The following is an 18,318-nucleotide window of genomic DNA, read 5'->3' on the forward strand; positions in this document are numbered from 1 at the left end:
GGTGTTCTTTAAAAAATAACAGACAGAATTCATAAACCTATGAAAATCATTTTATATCCAGATTTTCTTATACACACTGATTTTGACAAAGATTATTCATATATACATTTTGTACAAAAAAATATAAGCTTTATAATTATATATTATTTAAAAATAAAATTATCTCAACTGTATCTATTTGTTGACACACTACATAATTTTGAAAAGGAAGGTAAACCCTCGATATAAAATCTCAAAAAACCATCTTCAATGAATTTGTCATTAAAACATTACCCTTAACAAAAGAAATGCAGATTTCTTTTAAGCTTCGACTAGAATTGACATTGTTTCAAAAAGATTCAATATTTAGTGTATAAATAAAATGAAACTACGACGGCAACAATGAGCATGTATAAATGATTCTTAAAACCAAACTATGTCAAAGAAAGCCTCACCTTTACCAAAGCGAACGAATCTCTTCAAATCATCATTTAATCCGTTCTAAACCTCCATAATCGACCCTGGTGATCACAAAACTTTCTTTCTGGCCTCTGCCGTTTCTGTCCAATGATGTTTTTCTTCCTCAGGAACGCCATGTTTTTTAAATTCTTCTAAATACCGGACATGTTCCTCAAAAGTCAAACCGTCAGTGTTTCTTCCGGAAACGGATTTCCGTTCAAGATAATGTTCAACGGTATCTTTAGGAGGAAGTGTTATGGATCGATTCCAATTTGGTTCTTCGATCCCCAAGAGTTGACGAATTTCGTAAGTGATTTTCTGATATAAAAATATATATATTATATTATAATGCCTTTAATACCTAGGAAATATGTTTGAAGAAAAAGCAAAAAAAAAAAATGTTTTTAAAATTTCTCAATCATAGATACCTGAATTGCAACTAATTCCAATTGGACATGTCACACTAATAGGACACTGTCAACAAGAAGATACAATGATGCACCATGCCAAAACTGGCTAAAAAAGTTTCTGTGATAACTTGCCCAAATGATAACAAAAGTAGGCGATAATCTCACTAAACCTCTTTGTTAGCACAAGAAAGGGTAAGGGAGGATTAAAATCACTCCTGGTTGTAGAATGACCCCAATATGCATAGATGGCTTATTTGGTGTCCAGAAAAATAAATAGGATTACTCAGTGTTCAAGAAATTTGGAAGATATGATGGCCAACTTGGTGTCCAGACAATTAAATAGGATTTTACAAAGTGTTCAAGAAATTTGGAAGAAAGTTTAAGCGGGCTACATAAAAATAAAGAATGATCTACCAGCATGAGAACGCCGTCAATACACCCCTGTCTCACAACCCTGGTGGAACTTCTTTTCTCCGTGGGGATCAAAATTTATATTGAAATCCCAATGAGAATAGCAATTCTATTGTTCCAAGGTGAAACAATTCAGTAGGCATGGTTTTGGAGTGAGACATTGAATTTCGAATGGGGATGAAATCAAAGTTGATATCCCAGTGGGGCTGAAACTCCAGGGTATTGTCTCACTGGGGACGAAATTTTTGCCAAATATTCTAGTGGGAGTAAGGTCCCAGTGGTGTATCAATTGAAAGTTGGTTCAATTACCTTAATATGTTCAAAATCAGTAATTCCCATCCGAGGTAAATTTGATGCAGTCATCTGGACTAATCTTTTACCACTCACATAATTATTTCGAAAGCAATCCTGGAATCAATGGTGAAAGCAAGTGAAGTTAATAAATACTTTGACTATTTATTGGGTAGTAATTTCTCAAGAAGGATACATTATTTTTATTGAGATTTCTCACAAATACCTAAGAACCACGTTCTAAAAGAATGATGATCCCATTGACATGGCCAAGGAAATGCTGGTCTTCAAAGCCTATCAGAAATAAAGTAAAAGTGTATTTGCAACATCCTGGGAAATTCCGAAAAGTAAGAAAGAAGATTGTTTGCCTCTTATTCCTTACGAGGAGGAATGGACTTGCAAAAGGAGAAATTGAGGCTTAAATTTACTGATTCTGAATACAAACAAATGACTTACTTTATACTGAGGAAATTTGAGTTCAGAAGTCACCCATTCGGCCACATCATCTATACTCCATCTCATAACAAAAGGAATTCCATTGTGATCAAAAGTCTTGTGATATTTCTTGACAGGTAATTTTAAGTTTTTCTCAATCGTGCTATCTTCATTTGACATTTTTTTCGACTTTAAAAGAACGAAAATAAGGTAATATTTAGCGAGGGAAAAACCAGGATCCTTCATTATTCACAGATCTTTCATTTTTGAAATAAGAAAAGATCTGAAGGTTTTTGGGAGTATGAACACTTTTTTCATATAAGTTAATGTCAACATACTTCCAGACTACTCTTGGGTATACCTAATAGTCGTCTCTCCGATTATTAATTATTCGAAAATTTCCCATGCAGGACATTCTTATTCCAATCTCCCTGCTTATTAATTTTTGAGAAAATGTTTTTGAAAGTTTCCTCTTTTGCGTTACCTCTGCTATATTAGCAAATTTTCCACCCAGGACATTTTTATTCCAACCCCCCCCCCAGCTATTAGGTACCCAAGAGTAATAAACGTACAGAAATTTGTTTTCCCATAATGAAGAATGCAATTTGTTCACAATTTAACAATTATTTTACTTAAGAAGCCCAAATTCTCCCTCTAAATAAAAAATTTGATAAAGCTAGTAAAAGCAAATCAGTATAAAAAACAATTTAAAATGAAATAAAATAAAGCAAATTTTTAAAACAGGTTTAAAATTATGAGGCAGAATTTGGCTATTTTTGAAATAGCGAAAAATATTTCTAATATTGCAAAATAGGGTAAAATTGTAACAACTATACTGAAAATTTGGAACTTTCCTATTGCGAATTATATCACTTATTTGTGTATCAGATATAGCACAAAATCCCTTGGTTATCGATTGGTCATTGATTGAAAAATGAATCAATTGTATCGAGTGGGAGAGTCTGGTCTAATTCCAACACCCTTCTTTAGAGATAAGAATAGTCGTTTAATAGAAGAACGCGATGGTCTATTGAGTATCAAATTACTCCAGCATACATTACTTTCTCTCAGCCAGTATAAACAGAGTAAATTCAGTGAAGTCAAGTTTGAAATTATTTTGTATTAGAAAAATGGTCAAAAGAAGTCAAAACGCAGTTTACCTTACCTCCTGTGTTTGTCTTTGTTATGCCAAAAACAAACCTATGTCACGCTGTCTAATTACAAAAACCTTCAATCACAACTTCTCCACCATCAATTGTTTCACTTAGGATGCCTTGTTTTAAAATTCCTCAGCTACATATTATATCATGTATGGAAAAGATTTTCTCTAGGTTTTTTCAATCCCGGGATTAAACTACAAGGTTGGTTCTGTTAGCATTGTTCTTTTAGTGGAATAATTAAATAAAGAAGTGATCCTGTTGGTTGAGATGTCCAACCAATTTACATGGTAGCAGCATTCGGTGGTTTTGCAGTAAAGATATTATTGGTTGGTTACTAAAGTGTGATAAAGTTTATGAACTTTGGTTGTTATAAAAGTATAAACTAAAGTGGTTAATTGTTGAAAATGGCAGGTGTTGTTTCGATAGGGCAAAAGTATAAATTGCCCCCGTTCTCCGAAGATGGAGTTACTCCGAGACTTTTAACATTGGTTACATGAAATTGAAATGTGGCAGTTAGTAACTGATTTAGCTAAAACAAAACAGGGACCTGTGTTGTATCTCAGTTTATCCCCAAAGGTTCGCCAAGCATGTGCAACATTAACGAAAGAACAGCTAAATGTCGAAGAGGGTTTAGATGTACTTATAACCAAATTGAGAGAACTCTATGCAGTGTCAAAAGATCAGGCAATGTTTACTGCATACGAACAATTCGAAACGTTTCAAAGAGATACGAGTATGAATATCACAGAATATATCAATCAGTTTGAACAACTCAATCATAAACTGAAAACTTATAAGATTGAGTTACCATCGCCAGTACTAGCTTATCAATTGTTGAAAAATGCTAATTTACCAAAAAGTAAACGTGATTTAGCCAGAGCCACTATTGCAGAACTGAAGTATGATGATATGAAACGGCAGATTAAAGCTATTTACGATTCGTGTACGACTGATGTTAAAACGACTGAAGATACATCAGATATTTTAGTTGAAAATGAACAAGCATATTATTCCCGTAACAATTATTCTGCTAATCGAGGACGAAATTTTCGAGTTAATCGATACGATATCATGGACGTGGAGGAGCTAACTATCGAGGATCCCGTCAAGAGGACAGTCGCGCTCCTCAAGCACAGTCATCAACTCGTTATAGAAACTGTCCAAATGAAAATGGTAACCCTACTCGTTGTAAAATTTGTGGTTCAATCATCATTACTACCGTGACTGTCCGGATGCAGATAAAAAGGACTTATCATTACAACATTTGAAAATCCAGTTATTTAGGCAAGAAAGTGGAGTCGAGTTATGTTTTCTTGAGCAGATGGTATCAGAAACATTAAGTTGTGCAGTTATTGATCCAGGGTGCCCTTCAAATGTATGCGGAAAGAATTGGTTAAATTGCTATCTCGATTCGTTACCAAATCGCGAAGACGTAACAGAAACAAAAAGTAAGAAGTCGTATCAATTCGGTCCTAGTCAAGTTTATCAATCATTGAAGAAAGTAAACATTCCTATTAACATCGGTGGAAAACCAGGGCATATCCTTACAGATGTAGTCGACTGTGAGGTACCTCTCTTACTTTCTAAGCATAGTATAAAGGAACCCGTGGACAACTTGATTTTGTTAAAGACACGATAACTCTTTTCGGTACAGAGATAAAACTTCAACACACTTCAAGCGGACATTATTGTATTCCTATTTCGCCAAAGCAGATTCTTGCCAATCGTAATATCGCACCTGAAGCACCAATTGAGTTATATCTTACAATAAATGATTTAAACACAAAGTCGAAAGAGGAGAAAAAGTCTATTGCTGTTAAGCTGCATAAACAGTTTGGACATCCTGTTGATTCCGCAAAACTGAAAACTATCGTAAAAGATGCAGAAATCAAAGATGACGAGTTGTTAGGACTTATCGATCAAGTTACAGAGGAATGTGACGTTTGTACCCGTTACCGAAAAGCCAGAGCTAGACCTGTCGTATCGTTATCGCTTTCTAAAGAATTTAATGGTTGCCTTGCAATGGATTTAAAGTTCATCACAATTAACGATAAAAAGTACATTGTTTTTCATATGATCGATTTGTTTACTCGCTACTCTGCGGCGTCCGTCATCAAATCTAAACACAAGGAGGTGATAGTTGACGAAATCTTGAAACACTGGGTTGCTATTTTCGGTTCACCACAATCAATCTTTGCTGACAAAGGAGGAGAGTTTAACAATGAACTGCTTCGTGACGTAGCAGAACTTTTAGATGTATCGATAGCTTCAACAGCTACTGAATCACCATGGTCAAATGGGGTAGTCGAGAGACATAATGCTACTCTAGGAAACATGATCCAAAAAATTGTTGCTGATACTCAGTGCTCCATACAGAGTGCACTTGTTTGGGCTGTAAGTGCGAAAAGTGCTTTGTCCAACAACTTGGGATACAGTCCTAATCAACTAGTCTTCGGCCGTAACCCAAATCTTCCGTTCACGTTAACATCTCAGTTACCAGCCCTTCGAACGAAAACGTCAAGTGAATTTGTTGCTGAACATTTGAATGCTCTTCACTCTGCTAGAAGGGCATTTATCCAAGCTGAATCCAGTAAAAGAATCAAAACAGCGTTATCACGTCAAACACGAACAACAACGAGCAAAGAGTTTAATAATGGAGATACAGTCTATTACAAACGAAATTCAGACAAGGACTGGCATGGTCCAGGTACCATTATCGGAATTGACGGAAAAGTTGTTGTTGTGCGTCACGGAGGAAGTGTTCTACGAGTAAGTCCATGCCATTTGACGAAAGCAAATAAGGAAAAGTCGGGATCATTACCAAAGGAAATACTTATCGTACCAGATGAAGATGAACCCATTCCAGAGCTATTAGACATCGATATTGTTAGTAATGAAACAGTTATGATTCCAGTTGAAAACCCGATCGCAGAACCTAAGCTTACTAAACCTGACAAAAAGATACCAGAGATCCAAACAGTTGAAACGACGCATCCGGTGGGAGATAAGAAAAAGACTGATCGTAGAAATAAAAGTAACTCTCAATAAATTCAGCTTCCTCGTATTGGACAACAAATTTTGTTCATTGACCCAGATACCAATAAGGAAGAAAAGTTTATCGCTGTTAATCGTGCTGGAAAAGCTAATTGCAAGAATAAACATTGGTTTAATGTTAAATATTTAGTGTCGGGTGTTATTAAGTGCGTTGATTTTTTAAATATTCAATGGCAGCCAGTTGAAGAAGAAGTCCTTTACAGTTCCAGTAACAACCCTCAAGTATTAGCAGCTAAATAAAAAGTAGAGAAATGGACCGTGAAGAGGTTGACAATGAAGGTCAAGAGACAGTATCGACCAGATGGGTTATTACCGAGAAATCTGACAAGGACACCTACACCGTGAAAGCAAGGTTAGTCGCTCGTGGTTTTGAGGAAATCAATACTGAAGTTCGTACTGATTCCCCAACTATCTGTAAGGAAAACCTTCGTCTCGTGTCAACAATTGCCGTGAGCAATTCGTGGAAAATACACTCTATGGACATTAAAGCTGCTTTTCTGCAAGGGTGTCCAATTAATCGCGAAGTATTCATTCAACCGCCAAGAGAGGCGAATACCTCAAAACTTTGGAAATTGAAACGTACTGTTTACGGTTTAAATGATGCCCCTCGCTCGTGGTATCTTAAAGCTGCTGAGGAACTAGTTAAAGCTGGTGCCACAAGAAGCAAATATGACCAAGCGTTATTCTTTTGGAGAAACAAAGGAAAGCTTCAAGGTGTTTTATGTTGTCATGTCGACGATTTCTTCTATGCTGGAACACACCTGTTCCATGAGAAAATTGTATCACATGTACAGAAATCATTTGATTTAAGCAAAGAATCGTTTTCAACTTTCCAGTACCTAGGATTGGACATCAACCAGACAGGAGAGTTTGTAGCAATGCACCAAAATGACTACATTAAGACACTTCAACCTATTGAATTGAAAGATACATCAAAACGTAATCTTACTCAAGAGTTACAACTGAAAGCTTTAATTGGACAAATACAATGGGTGTCAAAACAAACACGCCCTGATTTAGCTTTTGCGTCGTGTGATTTAAGTAATCGTGTTAAAGATGGTACAACAGATGACATACGGTTAGCGAACAAGTATCTTCGAAAGCTTCAAAATTCAACTGCTCAGATCAACTTACCTAATATTGGTGATGTTAAAAAGTCAACGTTGTATGCTTATAGTGACGCATCACACGCCAATCTTCCAGGATTTAAGTCTCAAGGAGGTATAATGAAACCTCCTTGAGACTCATTAAAGGTGAAAATGGAAACTCTGCGCCAATTGTCTGGACTTCAAAGAAAGTAAAACGTGTTGTGAAAAGTCCACTTGCTGCCGAGACTCTTGCACTACAGGAAGCAGTAGAACACGCAACATTAATTAAAGCACTACTCTGTGAGATTTATGATTCAGAACAATCAACATTTCCGACTGTTTGTATAACAGACAGTAAATCATTGAGAGACACTGCTCACACATCTACAGTTGTTGAAGATAAAGGTCTTATGATTGACCTTTGCTGTTTACGAGAAATGATTCAAGGCAAACTCATTACGATTGAATGGGTTCCTGCCTCAAAACAACTGGCAGATTGCTCAACAAAATCGACAGCATCTGCTTCCTTATTGATGAAAGTTTTGGCTGGTGAAGCTGGCCTTCCAAGTCAATAAGAAGACCCGCCAAATGTACATAGTGTAAATATTGTTGGTATTGAACATTAAACTTCTGTTGACATTATGTTATTGATGCAGAAACACTTTTGAGATTGATTTGGTCTCAGATTCAAGACACACACACTTATGTTTCGTTACGTTATATTACAACACGATGTACAACATGATGTACAATACTGGATCACACATGTCAATCAATACAAGATTTGTCCGGCCAGAATCTGTTAACATTAGGGTAGGACGTCAACAGCCATTTTTGGGGCAAAATCAAAAAATTCAAGATGTAGTGTTTTTTTATGAAAATTTAACCTATTATGAGGCATTCTGCACAATTTTTAAGGTCAGAAGTCCAAAATTGGCCGAACCACCCTGGGGGTACTGATTCGCACTACAGGCAAAAATTGGAAAAAATGGCCTTTTCAGGCCTGTAAATTTGTCAAAACTATTTCAAATCTCATTTTTTTCATTTGCTGTACTAAATTTTATGAAGAAACAACAAAATAATCATATTGGGTTGAAAATTGTGCCCATTGGAACCCTAAACGAGCCGTTTTAAGCCAATTTTGGGTAGCAAAATGCTTTTTAAGGCCAATTTTGCAAGTTCATAAACATACCCAAATGCCAAACCCAGATGACTTTGAGTTTCCTGCAATATTTCCAGAATACTATCACTGTGAGAAAATTCGGGCCCATGTCTATTGTCATTTTAGAGATTTTTTCAGTCCAAATTTGGGTTTTTGCCTGAAAAATGGCTCTTAGCAGGGATTTTATTTCCAAAATGGCGGACATAGACGCATCCCAGACCCAAATGATTTTGATTTTCCTGGAGTATCTCCAGGATACTCACTGCAAAAAAAATTTCAGTCAGCATTTAAACTGAGTTTGTAGAAGCTTGCCTTAAAAAATGCTATTTTTTGATTAATATAATTTTTTGTTGCTAAAAAGCGATTTTTGAAAACGCCATTATGAATTTTTGAAAAAAGTGAAAAACTTGAAATTCATTTTGCTTAAAGACTTTATTGAAGACTTCCATCTCTGAAAATTTCAGACACGTGAATTAATCAGTTTAAAGTTTATGAACTTGCAAAATTGGCCTTAAAAAGCATTTTGCTTCCCAAAATTGGCTTAAACAGCTCGTTTAGGGTTCCAATGGGCACAAGTTTTTTCATAAAATTTAGTACAGCAAATGAACAAGATAAGATTTGAAATAGTTTTGACATATTTACAGGCCTGAAAAGTCCAGAAAATGCCATTTTTTCCAATTTTTGCCTGTAGTGCGAATCAGTACCCCCAGGGGGGTTCGGCCAATTTTGGATTTCTGGGGATCTCTAGGCATGGCATGGACCAGGGGTTTAGGTACCCCCTAAGAAAATAGGTACCCCCTGAATCTTACTATCTTGAGTAAGATAATCCCTCTGTTGAACAACAACATCTAACATGGGATGATTGGTCGAAACATGGGACTGTTGATATCTGGACTGTATTTTCACTTATGTTAAATCTCTTTGACAACAAATTTGTTTTGAAGACTCCACCAAGTCTATCAATCATACTTTCTGTCATAACATGTCACGATAAATTTCACCGGTAGCGCACCCTTTTTAACTTTTTTGTTTTCATTCAAAATGGTCGGACGCTGATTGGAGAATTAGAGAACGCCCTCCTATCACCCGATGGGATTAACAAATAACGAGTGTGTAACTTGCCGTGAGAGTGACATCAAGCGCTCTATCTTTTTGCCACTAATTTGGTCTTCTTCGTTCCAGACATTCGCGTGTGTTCCATTACAGATTATTTTCATATTTCGATTTAAAAGCCTACTCGGTATATACGAAAGAGAAATCGTGTATTTTTTAATACGCCGTTCATTAACTCAAATCAAATGACTTTCGGTGAAATGGTGGCCAAATTGCCGTCCCATGTTTTGTCACATAGTCCAGTGCTGCAAATAACGGCCGGTGACCGGTAATTACCGGTCATTTCGTAGTTTCTACCGGCCAATCTGAAGCTCAATCTTTCATTTTGTCCGGTTAAAATTTAAAGACTAGAGGCTTAGATAAATACTTAATACCGTTTCCAATTAAAAGAGGAATAGATTTTGAATTAATACAGGTGTTTAGCCAATCTAAAGGTCATTTCAGACTTTTCTAATGGGGTTCTGCCAGACCCCCTGCTCAGACCCCCTGCTCAAATTATTTTCGTGGCACTCAAAAAATTACCGGTCAAATGAAATTTCCTTATTTGCAGCACTGTAGTCCCAAGTTAGAGCAGTTGACGATGTAGCCTGAACTTCAATTTCAAACTACTTTAAATTGTCCAGAACTGACCCGCACATGTTCGGCCAGGTTTTCAAAGGGGAAAATAGTCCTTTATGAGTTGGTTACTTTTCCCCTTAGCCAGTACAAACGGGTTAAGTTATCTTGTCCCTAGGCAACAACGAGACCTGAGTTGTAAAAGCAACATAATGTTAAAAAAAGACAGCATGCTCTCCCAAACAACTAGGTATCCAAGACTTTGTGGCCTGAATTTGGCCTGATCACTCATGTTTTGGCCAAAAAATGCGTAGCTTTTTTAGCCTAAATGACCCTAAAATGTTTGGGGTATGTTTGGGCCATATACCAATAGCAATAATACCATCCAAGACTTTGTGGCCTGAATTTGGCCTGATCACTCATGTTTTGGCCAAAAAATGCGTAGCTTTTTTAGCCTAAATGACCCTAAAATGTTTGGGGTATGTTTGGGCCATATACCAATAGCAATAATACCACCACCACCAAAACTGTGGGTCAGAGCTATGCTATATATTATAATAGTATAGATTTTACTACTGTCGTCAGACACGAATAACCATCTTTCATTGAAAGATTGAATGTCAATTTTAACACCAATAGCTAAAATTCATTTAAACATTGATTTAGTCAGTATAGACTTAAACTCACATATCAAGATTACGGGATTTTGAGTACGGGGCAATTTTACTTTCGTTTTGAGTGGTTTCTTTTTCGATTTCAAGCCAACATCTTAGCAACCGGGTACCCGCCCATAGTTACAGGGGTTTGTGCAAAAAACTAAACATAGAAAATTTTCCAAATCCCCCATTTCCATTAGGCGTCAATCACATATAAGTTGTGTTCGCGTCATTTCCAGCCCAAAAAAGTGAGTCGGTCGGTCGCCCGGCACTAAAATCGTTGGAAAAGTGCACTCTGAACCTAGGCAGTCGGTCAGCACTAGAATCATCGGAAAAATGCGCCATGAACATAGGTTTGTTCGCGCGGCAAGAATTTTCAAGCGCACGAGCTGCATTATGATCTTTGTTACATATCACGGTTGCAATAAACAGTCGCATAGCGCTTTTTAACGCAAACAATCTTTGAAAAATTACGGACGGAAAGCTTCTTTGAACTACCACTGGATGATCCAATCGGCGACTAACGTTAACGATGAATGTACAAAATGCTTTGAAAATATTGGTAAACAATCCGATAGATTTACGACTTTCCGACTGAAAAGTGTCAGATTTTTAAGATAGAAAGTGAGTCGGTCGGACGACGCGAAAACAACTTATTTGTGATCTACGCCTTAATGCAATGAAAAATGAAACTTTTCTATGTTCTTTTTTGCACCTATTCTTCAAAATAGAAATATTTAAGATTTTAAGTTCTTCTTTTATTCAATGATTTTTTAATCTAACTATTGCATCAAATTCCCACTTTCTTCAGTAAATTGAAGATGAGAAAAAACCCAAGCCACGGATCACGGATTGAAACAAACATATATATGAAGGGTGGAATTTTACAGCCGCCCGTCGTGCAAGGCACTGAAAGGCCACGGGTGCCAAAAAGAAGGGCCGTTCGAAACGCCGCGGCAACCTCATTGGTGGAAATTTAATAAACAACTGCAAGGGAGCAGGGATTACCGTAAGTTGGTCTAATGTTGACATCCGTCTTCTAATTTCGACACCTTTCTTTAGAGATAGGAACATAGAGGAAGGTCGAAATTGCTGATTGACTTTGATTAGCGCGGCGAGAGGAAAAATCTTCAGTCTATCAGTGATTTCAACCTTCTTATTATTCCTATCTCTAAAGAAGGATGTCGAAATTATATAGAAGACGGATGTCGACATTAGGCCAACTTACGGTACTTGTCAATGCACATGTACACTAGACCGGAAACCTGTCTATCGCTTCACTGCGGAAATCTCAAAAATCTCGAATTCCTGAGTATACTCAGAAAATGGTTAGACAGCGTTTCCTGGCTGCATAACATGTACACGTGTGTTGTGTCAACTTGTCAGCATTGTATTGTTGTAAAGGAAGAGATAAAAGAGGTAAGACTAGCCTAGTCTATCCTGATATAAGAGTTTAAGTTTAGACTATTAGTAGTAGAATAAATTTATAATATTTAGAAAATTTAGAAGGCAGACACAGGCAGACAAGGAGACGAAAAAGATCAACCTACCTGCTTTCCTCGTGTGAACCTGGAGATGCCTGGTAACTAAATAAACAAGCGGACAAATTCGATCGCGCGGCCTGACTAAATCAGCCTTAACATTGATATCTTATTTACAGACCGAATAATTCTTAAAATATTAAAGTTTTTTGTAATGATTATTAAATTTTTCTTCTTATAATCACTTTAAAACAATATTTAATTAATAAGATATTGCATTTTATTTTTTCAAATTTATATAAAAAGCACAATTTTAGGCATATATTTGAGTTTTTATAGTCTCTACTTTACCTAATATAGAATGTTTACATCGGCCATATTTGTTTACATGCTTGCTGTAATTTTTGATCGCTTCGGGGTAATCTTGCATTTTATCTTTCCTCATACATAAAACTGTTTCTCTTTATTCAGCAGGCTACTGCCAGACTGCTGGTGATTGGTCTCTTTTTTGTTGGGTATTTGTAACATGTATTTGAAGTCTAACGATAACACTCCTAACAGCTTTAGGCTTTGGTGGAATAAAATGCTTATAAAGTCTGTAATGTCTCTTGTCTCTCTCAGCTTGGCAATTTTTTTTTTGATAATATATTGGATATACTGGTATAAACTATAAATAAAGTTCTCATGTTCTTGTAACGCCCCTTGACAGCTGACAATTAGTCAAATTAGGCTAGGCTAGATATACCTCTTTTCTCTTTCCCATTTCGAATATTGCATGACATTACATTAGGCGGTCATCGCTAAATTGTTCTATTCGCGTCACCCGCCCGCATCAAATTTTCCGCTGATTTTCCAGTGCGGAGATGCAGAAAAAATCTGGGAAAAGCAATTTGTTCTTTTAAAGTATAGCTTTTTTCTCAATTGCTCTGACGACCATCGAAAAATTGTTATCGCATTACCAGCCACCCGCCCCTGAGTTACTGGCGTGATTAAAAAAAACCCGGGAATGTTTTTGACCGCCCGTCCGCCCGCATGCATTTTTAAAACCCGTTGGGACACGAACAGAGCATTTTTTCGATGACCGCCTTAGTTGGCAGTCAAGGATTATTGAAAATATTTAGGATAAGATACCTCAAATACCTCTCGCTCCTAATTTAATTAGTTGAATTTCAAGTAGAAGTAAGTCAGCACATAAGTGCCGACCAAATGCGGCAGAAGGCCAATGATATTTGCTGATCTAGGCTTGTTTTTAGGCCGGCAATGTCAATCTGAGCTTTATTAAAAGTCAGCAAAGTTGTAAAGGCTTCAACAATGTTTTTTTTTCTATTTAAAAGCTACTTCAATGTTTGGTTCAAAGGTTATTATTATGGTCGGCAATGAACTGCTGATCATACACACTTGTTGGTAGGCTTTTACAGTTAGTCACACTAGCGTCCCGCCAAAATGCGTATCAATGATTAATGCTGCGAAAGCGCTATATCGTTTACTTGACTCTCAAGCAAAAAAATGCGCCGCAAAACTTCTAAAGGGGTTCGTGAAAAAATAACCCGGCGCTTTTTAATGAAATTAACATTTTCAAAAACTTTGAGAAATTGCCTAAAATTTGAGCCATAGATGAAAAAATTTGAGCCAAGCCAACCTTGAAAACTAATTTGAAGATCAACTTCACAAGAAAAAGATCTACGGGGGAGGCGGAACCCACCTAGATCCGCGCACCGCCGGATAGGCTATCTCCCGGAAATTTTGCCGGACCTCAGCAATGACCCATTTACATGTGAGGAATTGTTTTTACTTTAGCGTATAAACAAGACCTTAAAAATCGAAGCGCTGTCTCGGGAATTGAATGACAAATTTTGGTTGGTTGATTTTGGCTGTTGCACGGTTTATTTTGTTTCCAACTTTCAAGTTTTAATTAATATTGTCTTGCAAACTTGATTCAGGTAACTCTCATCCTTGTTGTTGAAATGTATCCTGTAGATGACTGATGTTGTTTTTTCTGAAAGCTTAATTTCCTAGTGTGACTAACTGTTTTAGATTGGCACTGCTCTGAATGCCGAGCTGAAATTTGAGGGCTGGGAGAGTGGGGTAACTTGCATCAGCAGTGCGTCTCAAACCGCGATATTTCAAGAGCACGGAAGCGCGTCAAAACACCAGCTTTTTTAGAGTTTTGTCTCGTTTACCCAAACGCTGCAATCCTGCGTAGGCTTTGGGCTCAAGACTAGAACCCCCAATACGAGACATTGGCCTGACCGAAAAAAAATCATCATCATCAATTTTGTTAATTGTCAGAGTCGTTTACTCACTGGAAATACGCAACTTTCTGAAGTTTCGTTTTTTTTCGGTTGTGCTTCATTTTAAAAATAACGAAGATGAAAAGTTACCATCAATCCCGCGAGTAAAAGAAAGTACTCCGACTAGTCTACGAAAAGTGCGCTCGCGCGGCGAATAGAATATCTCGCAAATTAATATATGCATAAAACTGACGAAATCCTTTCTTTTTATGCTTAGGTGACGTCACCATCGATCCTGACTCAACAATGGAGAACCAAATTTGGCAATGTATAATTATTACGAGCGGCCGAGAAAGTTTGTGTGACGCAAAAATTGCGCGATAAACGAAGCCCTAGAAGAACGCCCACTGAAAATTGAAACCAGGAATTTATTGAATATTTCATTAATGAAGTATCAAACTTTTTGTTTTTTGTAATTATTATAAATTCATAATTTTTAAATACTATTTTTTGAATGTCAAAGGACAATTGAAGTGAATTTAAGCTGATTGGGTGGATATTGGGCGGACGGGCGTTTTGCACGTGCCGAGATTGGAAATTAAATGAGAGTAAAAGACGGGGGCGTCTTAGTATGTAATATTAATTCATTATTCTTTTATTTTTATTTTCGCGAATGAAAAATGAATTTTTGATTTTTGAATTAAGGAAATATAGTATAATATATTGTATTTGATTGTCAATGCCAAAAAATACTTACGAATAATCTGCTGTGTTGCTTCGCTATTTACCCCCGGATTGTTTTAGTAGGCACTTCGGTCACGTAAATAAAAACACGTGTATATGTTGAAGCCGACTGTGGACTGACCGCAATTGCAATTACATAAATTATTGTGGAGGGAACGCTTGAGACGAATGTTTGGGAAATCAAAAAGACAACTTTTGTGAGAATGTTGACTTTTGTTTATATGGCTGTTTGTGACGCACTGATCAGTGGAGGCCAGTCTAGGCTTCCTTTCACTTTATCGATATTACGCAAACGGCAGTGTGCGCTAAATAATCTTGGTTTTGCTTTCGATTTCAAGCAAAGGTCTTAGCAACAGGGCGCGCGGACATAGCAGCGGGGCTGGGTAGAAAAATCTAAACATAGAATTCAAAAAAAATACAGATCATCGTATAGAGCACTAAAAGATACCCCCTTTCTATGTTTAATTTGTTCTACCTTGGATTATAACTGAAAATATCTTCAAAAGACCTTCGTCTGCTATCAGCCGCGCGATAATCTTTGCCGCTTCAATTCTTAGATAATGAATAAGAGAGGTGCTCTTAGCTAAGCCGTGCTCGTGGGCGATAAATTCATGTTTACTTATCTTGTATATTTTAGTGGTATTTATCCAATGAAAAGGATGTTGACAAAATATGCACGGCGCTGACAAAATATGCACGGCGCTGACAAAATATGCATGGCATTGATTATGACATCATTAAATATGTCATTATCGATTCAACGCCCGTTAAAGAAAATAATTCGTAGATAGTTCCTTTTATCTTGAAATTTAGTAATACAAACAAAAAAAGAATCAAATTTAATATTTGTTTCCTATCTAGTTTATATTAGCGTTAGAGAATACGGTAAATTCTCGCAAAAAATATTTCGCGATTGGCGGTACGCCCAATCACCCCCACAGGAAAGTTCCAATTTTTAATTATCAGGAAATCGGGGAAACCGGTTCACCACGTGGATAAAAAACGTACGGAATGAAACCTGACAGAAGATTTTCAACCAGATTTATTCAGATAAAGCTATAAGAGGTTCATTATTTGTGGATTTTAAAACCTACATAAGCAAAAACGAAAGTTATTGGGAAGGAAAGAGTAAACGCAAGACAGAAGGTTTGGTTGTGTTGATCAGGTATGTTTTTATTCTATTTGAACTAATGTTAAAAAAGACCAAAGAGGTCCTGACTGGCGCGTACATAGCAACGGGGCTGGGTAGAAAAATCTAAACATAGAGTTCAAAAAAAATACCGGTCATCGTACAGAGCACTAAAAATTACCCCCTTTCTATGTTTAGTTTGTTCTACCTTGGATTATAACTGAAAATATCTTCAAATAACCTTTGTCCGCTATCAGCCCGCGCGGTAATCTTTGCCCGTTCCAATTCTTAGATAATGAATAAGAGAGGTGCGCTTAGCTAAGCCTTGCTCGCAGGCGATAAATTTATGTTTACTTCTCTTGTATATTTTAGTGGTATTCATCCAATGAAAAGGATGTTGACAAAATATGCACGGCGCTGACAAAATATGCACTGCATTGATTATGACATCATTAAATATGTCAATGTTGATTCAACGCCGTTAAAGAAAATAATTTGTAAATAGTTCTTTTTATTGTGAAATTTAGAAATACGAACAAAAAAAGAAAAAAAGAATCAAATTTAATAATTGTTTCCTATCTAGATTATATTAGCGTTAGAATACGGTAAATTTTCATGAAAAATATTTCCCGATGGCAATGAAGGCTAACATGCATAGCCCTCAAATGAATAACCTGTCTGGTCCTTAAAATACAAAGTTAAATAAAAATAAAAATGATAGAGTAGAGCTGCGAGCGAAGCAGCGTACTTCATTTGTTTTGAAATTTTGCTGCTTTGATTGGTCAGTCATTTAAGGGCTATGCATGTTAGCCTCCACTGATGCAAGTTATACGACTTCATGGTATCCAATTTAGGAGATTCAGGTATGCTAAATAGGAGAGCAGACACTTTGACTTAAGTTTTTTCAGGTATTTGCTTCAATCCACGTTCGGAAAACTGAAGAAACTTTTTTATCATCAAGATTTGTACCATTGACCATTTTTTTTTTCATGGAACGGCCCACTATTGTACAACACAAATTTCAAAATGGGCATGGATATTTTTACTCTCCTAAGTAGGAGAGACTGCCCCGCCACAGGTATCCTAATTTGCAATAATCCTTGACTGGTTGACATGACATGTACCGCAGCTTCATGTAATATCCACATACCTTTGTTTAATTCTGCCATAGCAACTCCCTGCATCTGGTTTGCAAAAGTAGTTACGAGTGTTAGAGTGATATTTTTAGACAGCTTTTTCAGAAGGTTTTATCTATAAATATTTTAAAGACCAGATAGTTGCTATGATGGAATTAGACAAGGTATCTCGGCATTACACAAAGTTCCATTAAAACACACACTGACATTATACTTCTACTGTTCAAGCAAAATTTAGAGGAAACGTATTGGACTTTGTATTGTACCCAATACTACACACTTAAGCTAAAATCCTGCAATAGCGGGACAAAAATTACTTTTTGAAGAATGGAAAAAAAATGCCACATCTTTCAAATTCAGTATGTATGTGAGACACATTGACAGTAAAAAAATAGCTACAACTTCGAATGGGGGGTTCGAATAATAGTAGGGGGAAATTTGTAAAATCGCTCGATTTTTTTAGTCAAAGCACTTGTTATACATTTTTGGAAAGCTAAGGGGTAGGGGAATCAAAATAACTTGGGTGCCAATTTTGTTTCGGACACTTTGGTGTGATTTTCGGACAAATACGACGGTCTCGGGCAAAAATCATAGGGTGAAAAATTAATGAAAATTTCAGCTTGAGAAAACGGAGACCTGTTGTATAATTTTGGAAAGCTCTCAAAAAATTAAGATTAGTGATATATTGCGAGTATAGGTGATTTCAGTACCCAACTCGAGATATTGAGCTTCCGAAAGCGCAAAAACTGGACAAAACAGCTGTTTCTGGCTGAAAAACACTGAAAAACACTGTTTTTAAGGATTAATATATCGAGTTAGGTAAA

The 18,318-nt window shown here is 36.6% G+C and overlaps 1 protein-coding gene across 1 annotated transcript; it reads right to left on the reverse strand.

The window, feature by feature from the left end:
- Positions 1-423: 423 nt before the first annotated feature.
- On the reverse strand, positions 424-12,356 carry LOC136807486 (sterile alpha motif domain-containing protein 15-like). Its single transcript, XM_067064069.1, has 4 exons — positions 12,324-12,356; positions 2,007-2,174; positions 1,569-1,667; positions 424-756 (listed from the first exon to the last, which is right to left on the reverse strand). The coding sequence occupies exons 2-4, from the start codon at positions 2,163-2,165 to the stop codon at positions 508-510; spliced, it is 507 nt and encodes a 168-aa protein (XP_066920170.1). The 5' UTR covers positions 2,166-2,174; positions 12,324-12,356; the 3' UTR covers positions 424-507.
- Between the last annotated feature and the right edge of the window lie 5,962 nt (positions 12,357-18,318).

This window comes from Clytia hemisphaerica, unplaced genomic scaffold, assembly GCF_902728285.1.
Source record: "Clytia hemisphaerica strain Z4C2 unplaced genomic scaffold, Clytia hemisphaerica genome assembly, whole genome shotgun sequence".
Taxonomy (NCBI): domain Eukaryota; kingdom Metazoa; phylum Cnidaria; class Hydrozoa; order Leptothecata; family Clytiidae; genus Clytia; species Clytia hemisphaerica.

What these genes read in the sequence shown, in the direction of transcription:
- LOC136807486 (XM_067064069.1), bottom strand. Translation starts at nt 2,165, where the DNA reads ATGTCAAATGAAGATAGCACGATTGAGAAAAACTTAAAATTACCTGTC. An exon ending in TCAAATTTCCTCAGTATAAA is followed by an intron (nt 1,668 to 2,006) that starts GTAAGTCATTTG and finishes CATTGATTCCAG; the next exon opens with GATTGCTTTCGAAATAATTA. An exon ending in CTGATTTTGAACATATTAAG is followed by an intron (nt 757 to 1,568) that starts GTAATTGAACCA and finishes TTTTTATATCAG; the next exon opens with AAAATCACTTACGAAATTCG.